This window comes from Fomitiporia mediterranea (assembly GCF_000271605.1).
Source record: "Fomitiporia mediterranea MF3/22 unplaced genomic scaffold FOMMEscaffold_1, whole genome shotgun sequence".
In the NCBI taxonomy this organism is placed as follows: Eukaryota; Fungi; Basidiomycota; class Agaricomycetes; order Hymenochaetales; family Hymenochaetaceae; genus Fomitiporia; species Fomitiporia mediterranea.
Genome location: NW_006760386.1, coordinates 251,417 through 271,921, shown reverse-complemented (window position 1 = coordinate 271,921; position 20,505 = coordinate 251,417). Strand labels below are relative to the sequence as shown.

The window sequence follows — 20,505 nt, the reverse complement described above, 5'->3', positions numbered from 1 at the left end:
GACGAGGACGAGTGCACACCAAGATTTAAGTACTAAGTCCCATGTGATATTCGATGATTACATAATCTAAGCGACTTGCTTAATATTTATTATACTATTGTAATGTGCACATTACATTCTAGTACTATATATTTATTAAGTTTATAACCTCTCAAACAGAGTTTCTAGATATTATAAACATTAATAGAACTTTTATACAAATTATAAGTATAGAAAAACCTCTTTATTATATTGTATATTAGATACAAACCTTTTTCTTCAAGTATAATACTATTACAGTGCTTTTATTCTCTATATATAACTAATAAAATGTATATACCCTTTATATAAGACTATTATAATAAATTTACCATATTATATTAATGAATAATACTCATAGAGCTTTTATAAGAGTATATAAGACTTGCTTTTACTTTATAATAGAGTTAAATACTTATAATTACAATAAAACTGATAAGTAATGTGTATTTTATTATATAAGATCTATAAAGCTATATAAGAAAACAGACTTTTTCCTGACGCGAGATGTCTACTCGACACTTTCGAAAAAGGTCGAAGTCTGAAAACCGCCACTACACGTTATTTATTCAACACAGAATTAGGTGGATATAAGGTACTACCTTAACTTGAAGCTTGTTAATGAAGGTATCCACAATTAGTAGACCAACTTGAGTGAAATGTACAGCTTGTCCAAGTTCTATACGTGCATCTGTTCTATGAATATGTACGCTATCCTTTGGGCATTCTATTATACTCTAGCCTTATACTTGCTAATTTTGACAAAGTGCTAAATTGCTTGTGTTTTATCTAATAAAAATTAGATCCATCTGCTACATTAGCTGTTAAGACGAGACTACACGAGAGTATGTCTCAGATGATATAAACTATATTACAAGCAATGATGAACGATGATGGAATACTTTCCATCATACATTCTACATTTGAGACATACCTACATAGTATATATAGACTAACTAATCAATGGACAATGAAGCAAGCTGTGAGAGAGCGAGCCGAGTCCACTATCCCTCCTCTTTGTGTGATCCCTCTAAGCCTCTCACATAACCTCTCTTCCCTTTCTTAACAGGTTATGAGCCTTGAGCTCCCTGCCTATGCTTTATCTACACTCTACTACATCTATGCTCTATGCAGTTTTACACATCACATGTATGCATGCAACATACTACAATGCAGAACTCGACTCACCTGTCTGAGTATCCCAAACGTGAATCAATATGCTACAAACGCACGATCTACTGTACTACATACAACCCAGACATTATATGATTGTCATCTTAGTGATTATGATCATTGGCCCAGTAGTAACATAATCTATGCAGGCAACATTGAAACTACAATGAGTTTCACTAACTGCAACACTTAAATGCTAAAATATTCTATAATATCACAGAGATCATGTTATAATAAATTAACTGATTATACTACAGACGAACGTTAAAAAGATTAATAAAGCAAATGCTACTCTTCTGCTATTAACATTACAATAGTACAAATGATTGACACTGTCAACGAGCACACATATGTTATAGCATAAATCAAATAATAACACATATAGTAATATTACAGCTGAACGATTAATGCTCAAAAACGAGTGTATATATGCTAAACAGCATATTAAATCAAATAAATAAAACATTTAACATGTATTATAAACAATAATACAATTGCAGACACTATAATAACAACAATAATAATGATAATAATGATAATAATACAGATAGAACTAATGGAACAAATACAGAACAATATAATAACTAACACATATTATTGTTGAGCAATTATATGTAACATATCAGATTCAGCAGTTACATGTCAGATATTGCAATTACTTATTGGATACCAAATATAATACACATATCTAAGATATACAGACGAGTACAGATATACAAAAGTATAATGAATAACTACAAACCAAAAAACAATGCTACAGAGTGTATAAACTAACTACACACAAAAGAATAATGTTATAACACATAAATACTGATTACAGTACAAGACAAGTGTAAAAATTATAATTATTAAACAAATGATACTACTTTACACATTAATATGATTGTGTAAATGTATACTAACAACAAACGAAAGAATTATATCTCTAATATACTTGAAACAACACATTAATACAACTTAATTATGTAGAACATGTTATCACAGCAGCTGATTATATAATAAATTTCGAAGTTGTAACAGTAACATTAACTGCACAGTGTATATACTTTAACAAACAATTATTAACTTTACATTGTGACAACATAGCTTGTAAGAGCAAAGTATGATGCTAATATGACTAGTACAATAAATAAAACAAATAAAACAATCATGGACACACTTATAATACTGATTACAAACGAAAACAATCATAATATAATATGATTAAATAAATTAAATGTTTAAGCCATTATCTTGGACAGTATAATATAAAATAGGTAATAACAGATGTGAGCACACTTAATAGAACTCAGCACACTTATTAAAAGCACTACATAAATAATAATTATAACATTATTAAATGAATATTATACAGAAACAAATGAATTACCATATGTTTTCAACACAAAAACAAAATATTCATTCATAGTTATGAACAATTATTAATAAAAGATAATGAGCACAAACAAAACTTGTATATTATACATAATGTGTACTTATCTACTATAATGAACAAAATACACATTATATAAGTTGACGAACGTTAATGGTAACAAAGATATAATAGTAATAACATTTAAATTACTCATTATAGAACATAACAAATGTTACACACTACTTTAAAATACTAATAATTAGAAATCAAACCATGAAAGCAATTACAATTATATATATAAATATTATATTATAACAATGATTAATAAACAATTAAAGAAATATTCAATTCTTTGAAGAAATACCTTCTTGAATTGAAGGGGAGAAAATGGATAATATGCACAAACAATTATAATATGCATGAAAAATTAATAACTAAATATAAACAATGGAACAGAAAGTATAACATTATGGACACTACAAAAAATAGAATAACAAAATACACAGACTAAGTACTGACTAAGTGATAGAAGTTACAGACAGACATAACAGATCATAAAGGTAAATCATTTGGTACAAAGCAAAACTATGTTGATTGGAACTAAATAACAGAAGTCAACACAATGTACAATTGAACTTCAACATTAAATAAATAATAATTCTACTATGAAACAAATGCTCATACTTGGCAAATAATATTAATATGATAATATAATTAACTTAACAGTGTTTAATATGAAAATAAATAATATACAGACAATTATCACATCATATAACAAAATAATTCATTAACCTAGACTATAGTTCATAGATAAAAGTGATGAATAACAAAAATAATACTTTGGAACATACATAAAACAATAAATAATATATCTATATGATAATACAAATATAATTGTAATATAATTCACAACTACAATGAACAATACACAGATAATAACTATATAAACAAGTATGGAGCACATACATATAATTAAATAAAACTATTAAATTGATTCTTGTACAAACAATTAATTTGCCCTCACTGTACAATTAATACAAGTGTGAACAGTATTATAATACTATAAAATACATTGGATAGATACTAATAGGTACATCTATACAATGATTCAAATAAAATAAATAAAACTGATATATAAAACGTTTTACCTAGCAAACCAATTAACAAATAAAACATCAAACAAATACTACAATTGTGTATAGTACTAGATTAACTAAAGAATGCTAGGAGACAATTATAGTAAACATAATCCAATATATTACTTATATGTAGATTGTGTTACAATACATTATTCTTTGCAAAAAGAAAAAGTAAAGAACAATAGCTATAACATACACATATATATACAATACTATGATCACAACAATTCACAATAACATTGTTAATGATAAATAATACGAATGCATGTTAGTAATGATTTACAACAGATAACTATGTTGGCTATTAAAGAAACAATGTAACAGATTGTATAGTTACTCAGGATGCATTAGAAACAATCAATTAACAAACATAATGTTAATAAATTAATACATAACTATAAACGATAATGTAAAGCAAACAAACAAACAATACATTTGTGATATAATACATATATGATACACTTAGACACATAGTAAGATGCCTACAGCCAGACATAACATCTATACAACAAATATACATTAGTATAAAACCTTATTGATCTCAGAATGAAGCAATCTGGCAAAAACAAATATTATTATTAATATTACAATATACAATCAATGTAAAGCTTCAATCCAAAGACATAAATCAGCTATTACTGAATGCTTAATACATATACGAATGTAGACAAACATGGACAGCAATGATTAAAGAAGGATATCATTACAACATCAAATATACATTTTACTAGCATGATTCATTAGTTTCACAGCAAAGTAAAAGGAAATTACTAGAGTACTCAAACAAACTTAATAACAAACAATATGACTGAATAACAAACAATAAAACAAAACGAGCAATTGCATTTATGATTTAAATATGTACATATACATACCTACACATGCTGACAAGATTCTGCAGGTCTCTGAAGCATTTACAAATTATTTAATAACATTTACAAACAATCTATTGTGATAACAATGCTGTTATTGAACAGTATATTACAAACGAACGAACTAATTAAATATACTTAAACAATATAACATTGGACAAACTTAACACAAAGTGGATGACATTCAGAACGGACAGTACACAGAACAGACAATGTATTACTACAATGCTAATAATGTTATTATTAACTACATCAAGTTATAAATGCATTACACAAACGAACAATTGTACAATGCAGTTATAATGATTAAACTTCTATACATACTGTAAGCAAACATCTTACAAGTCTACTAGACCTAGTAAGAGTTTGAAGGGGAGTGTTAAGACGAGACTACACAAGAGTATGTCTCAGATGATGATATAAACTACATTACAAGCAATGACGAACGATGATGGAATACTTTCCATCATACATTCTACATCTGAGACATACCTACATAGTATATATAGACTAACTAATCAACAGACAATGAAGCAAGCCGTGAGAGAGCGAGCCGAGTCCACTATCCCCCCTCTTTGTGTGATCCCTCTAAGCCTCTCACATAACCTCTCTTCCCTTTCTTAACATTAGCTTAAAGTAGACTACTAGGAACAGTGAATTGTGGACTTGAGTGGTCAGCATTTTGCATTTGACAGTTACACAAAGCATATGCTGTGTGTCACACACTACTAGTGGAAATGAAGTGGGTTGATGAAAATATTGCAAGAGTCGGTCTGAAACTCATTCATCCTCAACAAAGTGCAGCCTTGGCGCTGCTGCTTGACCTAATTTAGTTGCAGATGTGGGCTCAATATTGACACTGGCAGTAGATAGTATCATGATGAGATTTCTAATGTTACAAACAAGTCGTCTTTATATCAGAAGCTTGGTTATTTATGGATGTAGACTGGGATTAGTGTCTCAAATCACGAAGTCCCTGATTTATGGAAGCAGGATTGTTATAGCTATCGGCTTGTTTTGGTTCACTGCCCCCACGTGCTACTGTGTACTGTGGCAATTTATATCTAATTTTAATCCCATAAACTACACGTTCACCCCTGACACTCGGAACACAGTGTCCCTCGAAAGCGTGACGATGATGGGGAAGAACAGAGCATCAAAATAAAGTTTATTTATCCAGTATAACGCATTGCATACAAAGAGAGTCTAATCCAGGGTATGTAGTAATGTATGAGCCATTAGGGAATTGTGCTAAGGGTGCCCGATGTAGTCGTTGTAGTCGTTGTATTCGTCTTAGTCTGTCCCTTTCGAATGTCTACAAGCCTCACTTCCTGACCCAACACACCTTCACTCATTGTAGTTGATCTATTTGTTGCTGCATCGCGGAGATTCAGAGTCAAGCGACTACCAATGATACTGAAGCTCGCGCGGATGAAAGGCGTTAATGCGCTTGCAAGGGCTATGCGGGATGTTGGTAGGCCAATGAGAAGACATAAATTTATAAGGGCGATCCCTGGGTAACGAGACAAATCCATAAGCTGATGTACTTCAAGGAGTTGTGGAAAAAGCAATACCTAGCATGACGGCGTAATACATGAAGCCGTCCCGGATAAGGATGGTGAGTAAACGTCCCTGTGACGCCTTGTCTAGAATCATTGACAAATTCAGTATGCGTTGAAGTTTGATATATTGACTCTTGAAAGGAACGCACATGAACTGAGCGACTTCGTCAAGGTCAATATGAAGATGGTCGTATCGAATGCGATCACCGCACCCCATGCTGGAATTGAATCAGACGGTTCGACGTGAAGGGCGGCACCAGAACAGCCAAACAATTGGCGAATGCTAATTGCAATAACAGAGAATGGATCCCATTAGCACCATTGAGCGAGATAAATCATCGGAGGAACATACGTTGGATCTATGGTGACTGAGACGAGACATAAGAGTTAATACGGTGATGTCTTGTAAGAGTGCTCACAGGAGAAACCGCGAGTTATGCGGCTGAGAATAACAAGGACGATTGTATCAGCTGCCTGGACGTAAACGAATTAATTGGTGCATTGATGGCTTAGAGCACAGTGAAGTCATACCACAGCGACAGTCACTAGTATTGCAATGACCACAGGGTTTCTGCTCCACAGCGCGATTGTTCTCAAAGCTATGAGCACTGCAGTTCACGTCAATAAGACTATAGCCAAGGATATATCATCCTATGAACGCACTTTGAAGCGGGATTAGAAATATAAGAGAGCCCCTTGAAAGAGGCGAGATTTGACGATGCACAACTATACAGTAAACGAAGAAATACGCACCATATTCCGAGAATCGTTTCGAGTTTACAACTGGTAAAATTCAATTGTCAGAGCATTGCTTGTTTCGTACGTGTTGTAGTTCACTAACAACTAGCAACAGTGAGTTAGCTAATCTTCACAGGTGGCTAGCGAATCATGGCTTACTCCAATGACAGAATCAAGCTTTACAGAATCTTTGTAAAATAATCAATGAATGATACGCGGGTTAAAATCAATCTGTCCTCACATATAAACCACATAATTCCTTCGATTGCAACTGGATAACGGACAAGGAAGTATAGGATCTTCCCAAACGTCAAGTGCATCTTCCAGACAAAGTCGACCTATGTGGCATTTAGCTGATGAGGACAAGGCGGTCGCGATGTGGACGAACCTCCCTACGTCACAACGATCAGCCTTCTTCCAGAATGTCGGATCTACATGGATAGTGAATACATACCGGTCAATTGTTATCAAAATGTCGTAAAGGAGCGCCGTAACCGCAACGGCTATCTTTGATTAATATTTTGTACTGGTCCTGAGGTTGCGAACTGCTCACTATCAATATACTTTGTCAATGCCGTCAGACAGCCGTTGTAATCAAAGGACGGGACAGGACGGACGCACTTTTGATGTCTGCTGGTCTTGAACGGTTTGGTCAAGCAGCTTGAGTTGGTCCGCCAGGGACATTCCGTCGGTGTATTGGCTGAGACTCATTCTGATGACGCGTGTCGGGGCAAGAGGAGGAGGTTTCGGGACGACGTCGAGGACTACTCGTTTCTGGGTTATAAGTCGCCAAGCTGCTCGACTATAGTTATCTCAATGATTTATAATAAGTGGTGCGATCCCCCGGGGATAGATAGGAACCCCTTCTCGTTTTCCCCCTGATCAATGCTAGGTGATTGATCGGATTCGCTTCCGTTGAAGGGAACTAACCCGACGGAAATCCGTTCAGAATCTCGATTAAATTGCTATATTTGGTCATCGCAATTAGCGGATTCGGCTAACTGGTACCACGTGCGTTAGAAAGCAGTTAATCTCAAGGGACTACATCTCGGCTTTCAAGACTTTGAGCACATACTTACTTAACATTACGTGAGTCCAGTTCCGCTTCGGAGTCGTTCTACAATATAGATTAGGGTATAATCGGCGGACAAGTCTGTCTATAGCACGTTACTTACATTTCTTTTGTATCCTGTCTGTTCCATGCCGTTGCATCTCAAAGGATTCCCGGGGGATCCAGCAATCTTGTCTGTAACCACTCTCATGAGCGACAAACATAGTGCAGCGACTTTCACCTTTGGAGACACGACGTTGATAGCAGCGCCCAGAGATCCTCGACAGAGTGCTCGTTCAGGCCAAATAGTGATCGGAAACGGCTCTTGAGGCGCCACAGAACGTTCGCGAAGTTGATGCAATGTAGTTTTGTTCACATGGCGAACTGGCTATGTGAATATGAGACGAAACTATGGACGAATGTGCCTCACCGGTGATCAGTGGAGCTAGGAATAGGTCAGTTTCGATGCTGGGCGATCGGGTAAGAGGGCAATGGACTGCGATATAGCGGAGACTATGTTGATGACCTCATCAAAAGTGATAGATGGAAGACCACTTCGAGTAATACAATAGATTGACGCTCCGATCCTTTTGAGTACTTCCTCAAGTTTTTAGTCGGATATCACTTGCGCACACCGGGAGCTATATGGTTATAGCATTAGTGTTAAGTTCATACATTTAGCAGACTCGAGTCTGAACACACATACCTAGACGAAGAACAGTGTTTCATAGTATCCCTTAAGGAGAGGGCCGATTCCCAAGCAAACGCGATGGAATTTCAGAAGTCAACCTGTTACAGAGTCTTAACTTCCGGCCTGCATTGCAATCGATCATGCGCTGATACTTTCCCGCTTTGCGGAGCTGATCGCATCGTGTGTACAGCGCCATTCGGACGATAGTGAGAGTGAAACGGCGGAGCTGGGAGATAGCTATTATTGACATGTATGAATCGAGTTGACCAATATCAGATCGTAACTTCCAATGAATGTGTCGCTGTGAGAAAACGAAACCAGTCGCAAGTCGGAATCCGTATCGATAGACAAAGGTGAAACCAATGAAAATATAGCTTTTTGAAGTGAAGTGAGATAGCCAGTACATGAAAAAAGTTAATACAAATCAACTGATAGTCGTTCTCGGTAAACAAACTGTGGCCGTATACGCGGAGCTTATTATTAGTTTCCTTCGGGACGTTGATCAACGCCTATACGTAGCCAAAGTTTACCATGACTAAATTAAAGAGGAAGTCGAGGCATCAGATCATTACTTGATATGTTCCGTCGCTACTCACAGTTGATCACCACGATTGCTCCCTAAATGATGGGACTTTGCCAAGGAGGAGATCTAGAAGCGCCGGGATGGTATTTTAAGACGTACTGGGCTTCGCGTGCTGCGCTTGTGATATTGAGAGGAACGCTCCGAGAGTGTGCATGTTTGGAGACAGCTGAGGGTTGGTCGTGGAGCAAGGCACCTTATGGGAAGAACAGAACATATTACTCGATCCAGCGCAGTGCCCCAAATGATGCTCCTTGCCGGGAAAATCCACAGACAAATGAAGAACGGTGTCCAAAGATGCCGAGGTATTGTTGTATATTATAGTACAATTCATAATGGCTTGGGAACGAGCTACGTTTCCTTTCAAAAGGTGCCTTCGTCTCAGTCAATTACCTTAGCCATTGTATTGCACAGGTAACGACGAAATTCCCCGATTCAAAATTGGCTCGTGATATCCTACGTTCCAAGCATTCTACAAGTCAGTATATACGCTTGTTAATGATTGGATATATAACTTACGACCGGACACTTGTAGATGTACGCGAACATGCTCCTATTTAGGCCTGTCGCTCGAAAGATGAAATCTGCCCGAACTCAGTAGGTAACACAGAGAAGTGCCAATTCGCAGGCGTGGCGATGAAAATGCTCCGTCGATTGGATAATTTAGAAAAGTTACGAATTGTACAGGTTACACGCACTTTGACGACGGGCTGAAAGCAAGGTGCACTGGTGCAAGCAAGGACAAAGAAAGAAGGCTTATTAAGCAGACGTCCAAATGAGGATAGAAGGTCGCATGTGGTTTCGCGTGACAAAAATTTTGAATCCCTCTGCCCTTGTCTTGTCTCGTCCCGCTCGGTGTTCTGCACTCGGATTTCTACGCAATGGACGTGCGTCTATATGCACCTTATTCGTGCTCTTTCTGTGTCTAATCTCCTCCTACTGACACCCAGGCCTCATTCGTGCAAGGCCTCCACGCGCTGCTCGCGCAACTGACCACCGCAGATACCGTCAAGCTCAAGGCAGCTACCGCCCAACTTAACAAGGACTACTACAAAAACCCGGCATGCATACCAGCACTATCTAGCATACTTGCAAGTGCTCCGGAAGAGAGTGTGCGTCAACTCGCCGCTGTCGAACTTCGCAAGCGCGTATCACAAAAAAGTGGCGAGCTCTGGATTAATGTCCCTCAGGCTGAGCGTGAAGAAATTAAACGACGCCTACCCGAAATCACATTGCAGGAGCCCAGCAAGTTAGCTCGGCATGCGGAGGCACGCGTCATTGCCGCTATCGCCGGCATTGAGTTACCAGTGCAACAATGGAACGACCTTCTCCCTCTCATAAATCGGTGCTGCACATCTTCACGGGTGCAGGAACGTGAACTCGGCACGTTCCTTCTCTTCACCATCCTCGAGAATATTGTCGAAGGCTTCAGTGATCACATTACAGAACTCTTCGTTCTATTGCAGCAACTTCTTCAAGACCCAGAAAGTGCTGAAGTTCGCGTTACTGCTGTTAGATCACTCGGCGTCCTGGCTCAGTACATTGGAGCAGAAGAAAAGAACGAGATTCGCGCTTTCCAGCAGCTCCTGCCGACTATGATTACGGTGTTGCAGAATTGTCTTGAAGCAGCGGACGAAACAAGCTCACGTCATTTGTTCGATGTATTCGAGACACTCCTAATCCTTGAAGTTCCGCTATTGAGCAAGCATATCCCTCAGCTGGTCCAATTCTTCCTGCAATGCGGTGCAAATCGCTCATATGATGACGAACTGCGCATCATGGCCCTGAATGCTTTGTCATGGACCGTTAAATAGTAGGTGGCTCATGTTGCTTTGTGGCTCCCGGTCCTTACTTAAACTCGTGTAGCAAAAAGACGAAAGTGCAAGCTGCTGGTCTTGCACCCGCTATCCTAGAAGGACTCATGCCCATTACTGCTGAACCAGAGCCGGAGGATGTCGATGATGACGCACCTTCTCGTTCCGCCCTTCGTATCATTGATACGTTAGCTACTTCTCTCCCTCCTGCCCAGGTCTTCCCCGCCCTCCGCCAGCTTATCACCCAATACATGTCCCAGGCCGACGCAAATGCACGTCGTGGTGCTCTTCTTGCACTTGGTGTTGCTGTCGAGGGTGTTTCGGAATTCATGAGCCCACATGTGGAAAGTTCGATCTGGCCGATTATCGACGCTGGACTAGCAGATCCCGATCCGGGTGTCCGTCGTGCAGCATGCACTGCTGTTGGTTGCATCTGTGAATGGCTCGAAGACGTTGCTAGCGCACGACATGCCGCGTTGGTTCCTGTACTCATGCATCTCGTAGCAGATCCTGCAACACAGCGTACTGCTTGCACTGCTCTCGACGCACTGCTTGAGATCCTTGGCGATACTATTGGGACATATCTGCAGTTGCTCATGGAGACGCTTTCCGGGTTGCTCGATACTGCGCCACTGAAAGTAAAGGCAGTTGTCACAGGCGCAATTGGAAGTGCCGCACATGCAAGTCGGCAGGCTTTCCTTCCGTACTTCCCGAGTACTATGCAACGCCTCAGTCCTTTCCTTCAGCTCAGCGGCGAAGGTGAAGAATCCGAACTTCGTGGAATTGCAATGGATGCTGTTGGTACATTCGCCGAAGCTGTCGGAGTAGATGCGTTCCGTCCTTATTTCCCCGATATGATGGCACAGGCGTTTGCTGCCGTACAGTCTGATAATGCTCGACTTCGGGAATGCAGCTTCCTCTTCTTTGGAGTGATGAGCCGAGTCTTTAGCGAGGAGTTTGCACCATACCTTCCGCAAGTTGTACCAGCTCTGATCAATTCACTTGGCCAAGCCGAGCATGGCGAGACTGAAATATGTACGTGAATTCTCTCCTTTGATCCATCCGGTTTGCTGAGGTCTCGTGTAGTGAACTCGTCTGAAGCCTCGGAGCTCTTCACTACCGGCTCTTCTTCTGCGACTGCCGTTTCAGGAGATAAAACCGCGGACGGCGTTGATGTTGATGACGCAGAATCCTTGGATGCCGAGAAGATGCTCGAGGTCAACAGTGCAATCGCAGTTGAGAAGGAAATTGCTGCAGATACGCTGGGGACCGTCTTTGCATCAACGGGACGTCATTTCCTGCCATATGTCGAGCAGTCCGCGCTCGAACTCGTCGGATTGTTGCCACATTATTACGAGGGTATTCGGAAGAGCGCGACGGAGTCATTGCTTGAAATCTTGAAGACGTTTTATACTCTTAGCGATCCTGCTGATTGGCAGCCTGGTGTGCAAGTCAAGGTTCCGTTGCACTCAAATGTCAAAGATTTGATCAACCACGTTCTTCCACCCTTGCTTGACATGTATGAGACGGAGGATGATAAGTGAGTCGATGTTTGTTTTTGCACAACTTCTTTTTCTAGGAGATGAGATCATTCCATAACTCAGCTCACTTCGACGCCTTAAGGGCGCTTGAGACGAAAACGGATTTTCTTACTGATATCTTCCACGTTTCTTTTCTTGTGCCCTTTAAGTGTAGTTACTAACCGCGATTTTTTTTTCAGGGGCGTCGCTTCTGCGCTATGTGTTGGTCTGAGTGAGGCTCTAAATACTATCGGCCCCGCGTTCCTGGAAGACCGTAAGCCCCATCATAATGTTTACATACCGCGTTCCTGAGCCTTCCTTCTAGGTCTGGATGACGTTTGTGCAATTGCGATTCAAATTCTTGAGCAAAAGGCACTTTGTCAGCAAGATCCTGATCAAGAAGAGGATGACGAACCGCTCGAGGACCAAGCGGAGTACGATTCTGTGTTGATCTCCTCTGCGGGTGACCTTGTTGCGGCGCTCGCCAATACCCTTGGCGCAGATTTCGCCCAAGCATTCCAGACTTTCTTCCCGCTTATATCGAAGTTCTATGTGAGCACTGGTCCTTGACGAAAATGAATCAAATATTGACCAGTTTTCATTAATCTTGCAGAAGAAAGGGCGTTCCCTAAGCGACCGTTCGTCGTCTATTGGGACACTTGCAGAAATCATTTCAGGAATGAAAGACTCCATTACGCCTTCGACAGAGGCTCTGTTCAACCTCTTCTATCAAGCACTTCAGGATGAAGAAGCGGAGGTCTACAGTAATGCTGCCTTCGGTATTGGGCTTGTCGTCGAGTACAGTGGACAGGATCTTTCACCCCAATTTGGTCTGCTTCTTTCTACCATTCGACCGCTCTTCGAGGTCCCTCCTGATGCTCCGACGTCGAAATTCACGGCTCGGGACAATGCTGCTGGTGCAGTTGCGCGTCTTATCGTGCGCAATACCACTGCAGTCCCGCTTGAACACGTGTTACCAGTGCTCTTCGGTGCTCTTCCACTCCGGAACGATTATCTCGAAAACAGACCTGTTTTCCGTGCTATATTCCACCTGTTCCGCACGCAACCGTCTGTCCTCGGCCCTTACGTCGATCAGCTGTTACCTGTGTTTGCTCATGTGCTGGATCCTAGTGCCGCGGACCAATTGGGAGACGAAACTCGTGCGGAGTTGCTTCATCTCGTAAGTGCGCTTAAAGCGGAGAACCCGGCAAAGATACAGGCGGCGGGATTGGCAGCGTATGTTTAAAAGTGTGAAGAAATATGCCTGTTTGTTTTAGAATTGGTGTAAAGTAAAAGTTAATCGTTGTGCTCGTTTCATTTTGTTTTTCCGTTATACCTTCCTTCCCTTTACACAGGTTCTTTGTTGTCCCTCCCCAATTCGCACAGCCCCATTTCTCTCCTCCCCCACTGTTGTCGTGACTCCTGTGCATTATAAATGTCTTGTATCTCAACGCCATAAAGCTTGCGATCTTTCTTTCACGCCTTCGCCTTTCCTTGATTAAAGTCTCGTAGAGTACGGTTGTGTAAGATGTCTGCTGCCAGTGATGAACGGAAACAAAGCTGACATAAGAGGGAATCTGAGACTCCAAAGCAAGGGATGTTGTGCACGAGGTTGTACAGTGACGAAGGTGCAATATAAGTCACCTGCAGGATACCGCAAGGCAAACAGGTGCAGTTAATAATATTAATATTGCTGGGTATATATATTTAGACTTTAACACGGGTAACCAAGTAAACTCGGAAGCTCTTCCTTTCTCTTTCTTCTACTACTCACGACTACGTACATGGTTCGTCGCTAGTGGACTTGACACGTCACTTAAGAAACGAAATCGAAACGAAACGAATACTATTACTACTACGAATTGACGATGACTGCTCATTTAATTGGAACGATTCGAACGTATATTGCGCCTCCTGGGATGATTCGGTTTCCGGAGGAGAGAAAGAAACGTTGTAGGTATGTCTTACTCTCGTCCTTCCGTTTAGTTAGAGAGTATGGATGGATGGATCATGGACGTTAGTCCTTCGATTCTTCTGAGACATCTTCCTCCTTCTGCTTTCATCATTTTCACTAATTTAATCTAATTTGTTTCTATTGAAGTCTCTCGTACCAAAGGTCACTACATGGACAAATACGTCCAATACATCCTTCGTTGAGGCATCGAATTTTGTTGATATTGGATGATGTGAGGGATAGGGTGAGGTCGAGTGGTGCATCGAGGAGATGGAGCACCCAATCCGCGTATACTGCTCTTCGATAGAATTGAGTGAGACAGTAAACCTTCTTTGGGCGATTGTGTGATATCGTGCTTATGTACTCCCTTTCCTCTTATTTACTTTGGAAATTCGGTTTTAATTGTAATGGTAACAAATATTGCATGCTTGAATTACTCATTGCTTTCACTATTTATGCTTTGATGGCCTATTCATCCCGCGTGTGTATCAGCCTGATACTACTGTTTTGTAGTACCGAGTGACAGTGTGGCTAGTTCTAGTGGCTGGACTTAGCCAGGTTCTAAGTCTTTCTTGCTGCTGTCTAGAGGTGGCTTTGGTCTCCGTGGCCGAAGATTAGATGGGTGGAACGGCCACATTTCCTAGTGGCCCACTCTAATAAATAGATCCCAGCGCATACCGTGTTGCAGCGGTCTTGACGACTCTCCCTTCTTTAAACCATCTCCACTCGCGCAACTCGCTGAGTCCACCAAAAGTCATTCTTTAACTTTCTATTTTACAACCTACCATACTACCATGCCGAAGACGGTAGGCGAAGTTGTGGTCCGCGGTGCGGTCATTCCTGCGGCTTGCATTGTCTCCCTTGCGCGGAGAATTAAGTAAGTAATTTCATCCTGTACATATCTTAGCCTGTGTCTGATCCTAGCGGCATTGAACAGAGTTCATCATACGAAGAGGGCAAGGTCACGTCGCGTGAAACACTCACTTTCGCGTGTAACAATCACTCATCCACACACATACGCAGAAGAAAGCCACATGTTACCCAGCATTGTGGAAACCATCTCTGAAGCTTTGGCAAGTGAGAAGCTCAAATCCGTTCCTGACATAGTCCTTTGGGCCGGAGAACAAGCTGTTTCGGCGCGTAACCCGATGATCAAGTCCGAAGAAACTCCTGAGGATGGCAATGAGTCGCCAACTGAGACTTTGTCTCCCGACTCGTTCCAAGACGACAAGGCATCTGAAGTCACGCGCGTCCATTCAACGGAAGAGTCCTTCAGGGAGAGCGAGTCCGATTGTGATCGACCCTTATCAATCATAAATCCCAAGATCCTCTATCGGTCTAGTTCATTCAAAATGCCTAGCTCCCGCACGACGAGTGTTGCCGTCTCCATAAAGCGCGGTCGGCAATGGATGGCAACATATTATCGCAAGGCCATCTTCCGGAAGTTCGTCATTATCTGGAAACGCGTTACTGCTGATGTGCGTCGCCGCCGGGAAAATCTTCGTGGCAAAGCTGAGCGAGGCTCTAACTTACCGGGTCAATTTGAGCTCGTCAAACCGAGGAGAGTTAGTTGGTGGAGAAGGGGCTCAATTTGTAGGCGCAAGAGGCGCTCAGAAACCGCGAAGTCTTCTGTAGCTCAAAATGAATAAATGAAGAAGAAATGGACGATAGTCGCTTTTGATAAGCGAATCCCGCTGATAATACCCCGCATTCTTTGTCACTTTCAATGTCGTACATATATTGTAGCAATAGCCTATAAATATTCCAGTTAACATTACCATCACAACTTGGAAGAATACGGTAGAATGAAATGTCTGTTACTTGCTGGATTAGTATAAGATTGAAACTCAGCTGCGTTCGTGATTTCGAGGATTGTTGATCAATATCACGTTAATGCAGATGGTAGCAGTGCTGAGTGATCACATTTCCCGCATATTGCTTTAAAAGGTGTGCTTGTATGTGATAGTGGCAAAAGATGTAGGTACAAGAACCTGATGAAGTCTGGAGAAGCAGAATACCCATTGATACAGCTCCAATGAGAGGGCGCAAGTTTCCGGCGGATGACTGGGCATACACTTCGGCCTGATCCGATTTGTAGTAGACACATTGACAAATTGCGAGTGTATGTCTTCGATCTTTCAATTGCCGCGGCTGCGTCTCAGTATGAGTGTGGAGATGATGGTGGTTGTGGATGGGTCGTGACAAGCATTGCTTTCCTCCGCGCGACTCGGGATAGAGGCTGTTACGAGTTATCTCGGCAAACACTGATTTGCCTTTTATGCTCTCACATCAAACTCCGGCCAATGCAAATGAGCGATTCGGCCTCGCTCGTTACCACTTGCTTCATTCCCTCTTGTCCAAAGTGCATTGCTAGTCCCTCTCTAGATGCTCAGCTCGGAGATCTGGGTTTACTAAATCCAGATGAAAGTCACTGGTAGCGATGCTGTCCCTCAGAAACCAAGAAAAAAGCCCGGAAGGGCTCCTGTTAGTTGTGCGGAATGTCGGCGGTGAGCTACTGGCTCTGTTTCTCCTGCGCGTCTGTCCGCTTTGAAACACTCATGCTCCGTAAACTCCTCCCTTCCATGCAGGCTGAAAATGAAATGCGACCGCGGAGTGAGCATTTTGACGGAATCTTTCCTGATCCTCGACCCTTAGCAAAGCTGACTACGCGCTGATCGACCGCTCAGAACCCGTGTGAAAACTGTACGAAGCGTGGCTGCGCATTAATCTGTCCAGACGGTTGGTGACAGTTAAATACTCTGTAGTAGTTGCTGGCTTGTCTGATCGTCCTCAATTCTACTTCATAGGTACACTCACTACAGGGAAACATAACAAGTATCGTCTCAAGTACCGCAGTCATGATCTCCTTTCTGATATGCAATGCATCAGGATGATTCTGTCAAATACAGAGGAGCTACATGACAAGATTGAATCCCTCCTGGAACGAATCCGGTTGCTCGAGGATGCTCTGAGGACTCTGCAAGCATCTGTCTCCACCCAGCCTCACCCTTTACTAGCTGCTCCGACAACGGAGAGCGTCTTATCGACGATACATACTACCGCGCATCAGACTGCCCCTGCACAGCAGCGCCCGACGCCAGCCGAAGACGAAGAGGATGATATAAGTGATTCCTTCGGCACGTCTCGCCTAAAGGGTTTTGAAACGCGTTGGCCCGTCCTAACTGTTCTTAACTCTTCATAAGGTACATTGTCGATCGGATCCGACGGTGAAACAAGTTATCTAGGTCAAACTGCACGAGCTGATGTAGGTGTAAAAACTGCTTGATCGCTTAACTGAGCTGACTTTTGCTTCTTAGTATTTACTAAACGTACGGACCGTAATAAATCTATATTAATCACGAAATTGATGGATGGCTGTGTTGAGTATAGGACTCTGACAGTGATGACGAACTTGAAGCTGGCCGTCTGCCGAGTTCATTCTACAATTTCTGTTGGCCGGAGTGTCCACCTCCTGACAACTCAATTGAAGAGACTGTCCTGACCTACTTGCCTGATCAGAACGAGGCATACGCATTATCCGACGTCTACTTAAGTCTGTCGGACTGGTTGTGAGTGCTCAGCCATGGCAACCGATTTCGCAGCTCTTACGACGCCTTATTTAGAGGATTTATTGTACCTCGAGAAATGGTTCGAGAGGACTTCATTGGTATCAATTATCCTTCTTTGCTTGCATCGTATCCTGACTGATCAACCTTCTGAATAGCACACGTATACCATCTTCCCAATAGACCTTGGGCCGACACGATACCTACATGCCCCCACAGACTTGCTCTTCTGTTTTCTATATTTTCCCTCGGTGCATTGTTTGATCCTGCACAAGGTCCAAATAATGTACAATCTGATGACTACTATCATCTCGCTCGTGTAGCTCTGTCTTTCAAGTCAGCTGTACTAGAGACAACAACATACTCGGTCTTGGCTATTGTAAGTTCCAGAATAACTCCTGGGAGAATCCAGTTGAAGCTATCCCTAAGGTACATATGGCGTATATATTATTTCTTCGAGATAATCCTCAAGAACGCGAGCAAGGGTGGATGATTCTTGGAGTCGCCAACAAGTTAGCATTAAGTGTAAGTAAAGTTTTAGGCTTCGAACAATGTACTGTTATCTTGAATCTAATTGAAGGTACCTCATGTATTCAGATGGGGCTACGTAAGCAAGCACTCATTCAATCTATCGAAGGCACTACTCAGATTTGCGCCGTTTAGATCGAGATAGCTGCCGATGGAAGTTGACAGATGGAATCAGCGAGAATAGACACACAACGTTTTGGCAATTATACGTAGTTGAAACAATAGCCGTGCGTCATTTTACCTTCGATTATCGTCATGGACAGGTGATAGCATCATGCCGATCCTGCAATCCACAGAGTCTACAATTCGGGCGTCCCGCATCCCTATGCGACAGCATGATCGAATCCCCGATTCCGAAGCATATTAATTCGCAGCGAGCTATCTCTCCCGATGGACGCCCAAATTGCATGTGTCTCGTTTATTTCAGCTTGCCAACTTCTCGCATGAAAGCTAAATTTCTCATTGATAGACATCCCGTGGCTCATAGAGTTGGTGCGCTTGGCGAGACGTATAATCTCGGAAACATCTGGTGCAAAGAGAAAATCCTATTCTTCCTTCCTTGAGCTCGATTCTAAATTACGACAGCATGCGGAATATGATTTTCAGCCCTACGAATATGCAGGACAAGATGAGGATCCGACGGTTGAAAGGATGAGATGGTGCATTGATTACTGCAAGGACATTAGTAAGTCGTTTAGCGATTTCACAGTATTAATTTTGAGTTTCATGGCTCTTGTTTAATCAGTGCTATTACATGTTCACCGGGGATTCATGCTCGAAGCATTGACAGAACGTATGCAGGGTAAATCACCGAGCAAATACGACCTATCGGTACAAACTTGCTTCGATAGCTCATTTCGACTGATCGAGAACATGCTATGGATTACGGAAAAGGTGACTAACTCAGGTTGTTGGAGTGCCAATCTCGCTGAACGTTTCTAGTATCCCCATCTTTCGTCGAGGATGACCGGGTGGCATGGGACGTTAATTTCGTCAGCCGTAAGTGCAATGATAATGTTCGTTATGGCGCCGTAGTGACCATTGACATTGATTTTTAGGTCATCATGTGTGTCCTTATAATGCGGTGTCCGACATGTGAGATTGCCCGCCCTGCGATGGAAAAGCTGGATAGCGTACACGCAATTTTCCAGAAAATATCAAATCTGAATCCTGCTGCGAAGAAAAATCTGGTCAGTTATCATCCCTTAGCACCTATTTCATAGTCTGTATACTAACCTCGGTATATTAGCAAATAACCCGAAGACTCCGAACCCTAGCTCGTTCTGCGTTTGATACTCCGAGATTGACTAGCCACGGCTCGACGTCTCTTCAGACACCACATCCTGTATCTCTAGAGGAGCTATCCGCATTGGAACGTAGCTGTGGTAAAACGCAACTTCGAACAAAGAAGGAGAGGAACATCGAAGCATCCGTTCGGCGACGGCGTCGAGACGTTCGAACGACTCTGTCGCAAGGCCAGGAACAGTTGACGGAACAACAATGGGCTACCGAACGTGCAAACAAGAGTGGAGAAGCACCTGTCCCTGGCAGTTCGGGCCCATCGAGTTGGCGTGATGACTCTATGCGATTTGGATTTTCTAGTGCAGGAGATGCTGTGGGCGCACCGTTTGGGACTGGGATAGAACCATATTGGTATAGTTTTATGCAGCAAGTAGGGTTCTGAGCTATTATGCGTATTTTTTATTTTTTATTTTTTATTTTGGTAGCATCGAATAAACGTAGCATATCAAATCATCAAGCTTGAATTTGTGGACAACATTATAAAGCACTGTTAGTTTGTAGAGACTCGTAGACAACAGCAATACTATCTTTTCCAGAAGTTAAGCATGCTTGTTACGTAACTCGGGGTCAGGTATATTCACAAATGTTTGCTCGGGTGAATTCTATCACCCAGTCCAGACCATGTCAAGACATGAGCATTGTA

General features: G+C 41.8%; 4 protein-coding genes across 4 annotated transcripts; 3 read left to right on the top strand and 1 right to left on the bottom strand.

Annotated features, from left to right (window-relative positions):
• Nucleotides 1-5,780: 5,780 nt before the first annotated feature.
• On the bottom strand, nt 5,781-9,861 carry FOMMEDRAFT_143709 (uncharacterized protein). Its single transcript, XM_007261097.1, has 21 exons — nt 9,698-9,861; nt 9,195-9,634; nt 8,751-8,972; nt 8,610-8,613; nt 8,543-8,548; nt 8,032-8,295; nt 7,936-7,973; nt 7,478-7,857; nt 7,410-7,419; nt 7,307-7,359; nt 7,098-7,194; nt 7,016-7,044; nt 6,942-6,961; nt 6,872-6,901; nt 6,782-6,813; nt 6,650-6,726; nt 6,538-6,592; nt 6,471-6,486; nt 6,268-6,401; nt 6,131-6,202; nt 5,781-6,069 (listed from the first exon to the last, which is right to left on the bottom strand). The coding sequence occupies exons 8-21, from the start codon at nt 7,565-7,567 to the stop codon at nt 5,795-5,797; spliced, it is 990 nt and encodes a 329-aa protein (XP_007261159.1). The 5' UTR covers nt 7,568-7,857; nt 7,936-7,973; nt 8,032-8,295; nt 8,543-8,548; nt 8,610-8,613; nt 8,751-8,972; nt 9,195-9,634; nt 9,698-9,861; the 3' UTR covers nt 5,781-5,794.
• Nucleotides 9,862-10,027: 166 nt separating this feature from the next.
• FOMMEDRAFT_15929 (ARM repeat-containing protein) lies at nt 10,028-14,005 on the top strand. The gene is made up of 7 exons (XM_007261096.1): nt 10,028-10,065; nt 10,129-10,991; nt 11,045-12,027; nt 12,079-12,532; nt 12,713-12,786; nt 12,838-13,064; nt 13,126-14,005. Exons 1-7 carry the CDS (start codon nt 10,060-10,062, stop codon nt 13,756-13,758), a joined length of 3,240 nt encoding a protein of 1,079 aa, XP_007261158.1. The 5' UTR covers nt 10,028-10,059; the 3' UTR covers nt 13,759-14,005.
• A 1,255-nt stretch (nt 14,006-15,260) lies between these two features.
• FOMMEDRAFT_143707 (uncharacterized protein) lies at nt 15,261-16,618 on the top strand (the record flags this gene model as incomplete). Its single annotated transcript, XM_007261095.1, has 3 exons — nt 15,261-15,343; nt 15,374-15,944; nt 15,979-16,618. The coding sequence occupies 3 exons, from the start codon at nt 15,261-15,263 to the stop codon at nt 16,099-16,101; spliced, it is 777 nt and encodes a 258-aa protein (XP_007261157.1). The 3' UTR covers nt 16,102-16,618.
• A 148-nt stretch (nt 16,619-16,766) lies between these two features.
• Nucleotides 16,767-20,263, top strand: FOMMEDRAFT_15925 (uncharacterized protein). The gene is made up of 18 exons (XM_007261094.1): nt 16,767-16,973; nt 17,055-17,079; nt 17,154-17,205; nt 17,274-17,603; nt 17,670-17,731; nt 17,784-17,795; nt 17,857-18,035; nt 18,090-18,133; nt 18,191-18,411; nt 18,462-18,557; nt 18,630-18,639; nt 18,696-18,787; nt 18,857-18,965; nt 19,030-19,245; nt 19,306-19,454; nt 19,503-19,559; nt 19,619-19,750; nt 19,810-20,263. Exons 1-18 carry the CDS (start codon nt 16,888-16,890, stop codon nt 20,242-20,244), a joined length of 2,307 nt encoding a protein of 768 aa, XP_007261156.1. The 5' UTR covers nt 16,767-16,887; the 3' UTR covers nt 20,245-20,263.
• Nucleotides 20,264-20,505: the final 242 nt, after the last annotated feature.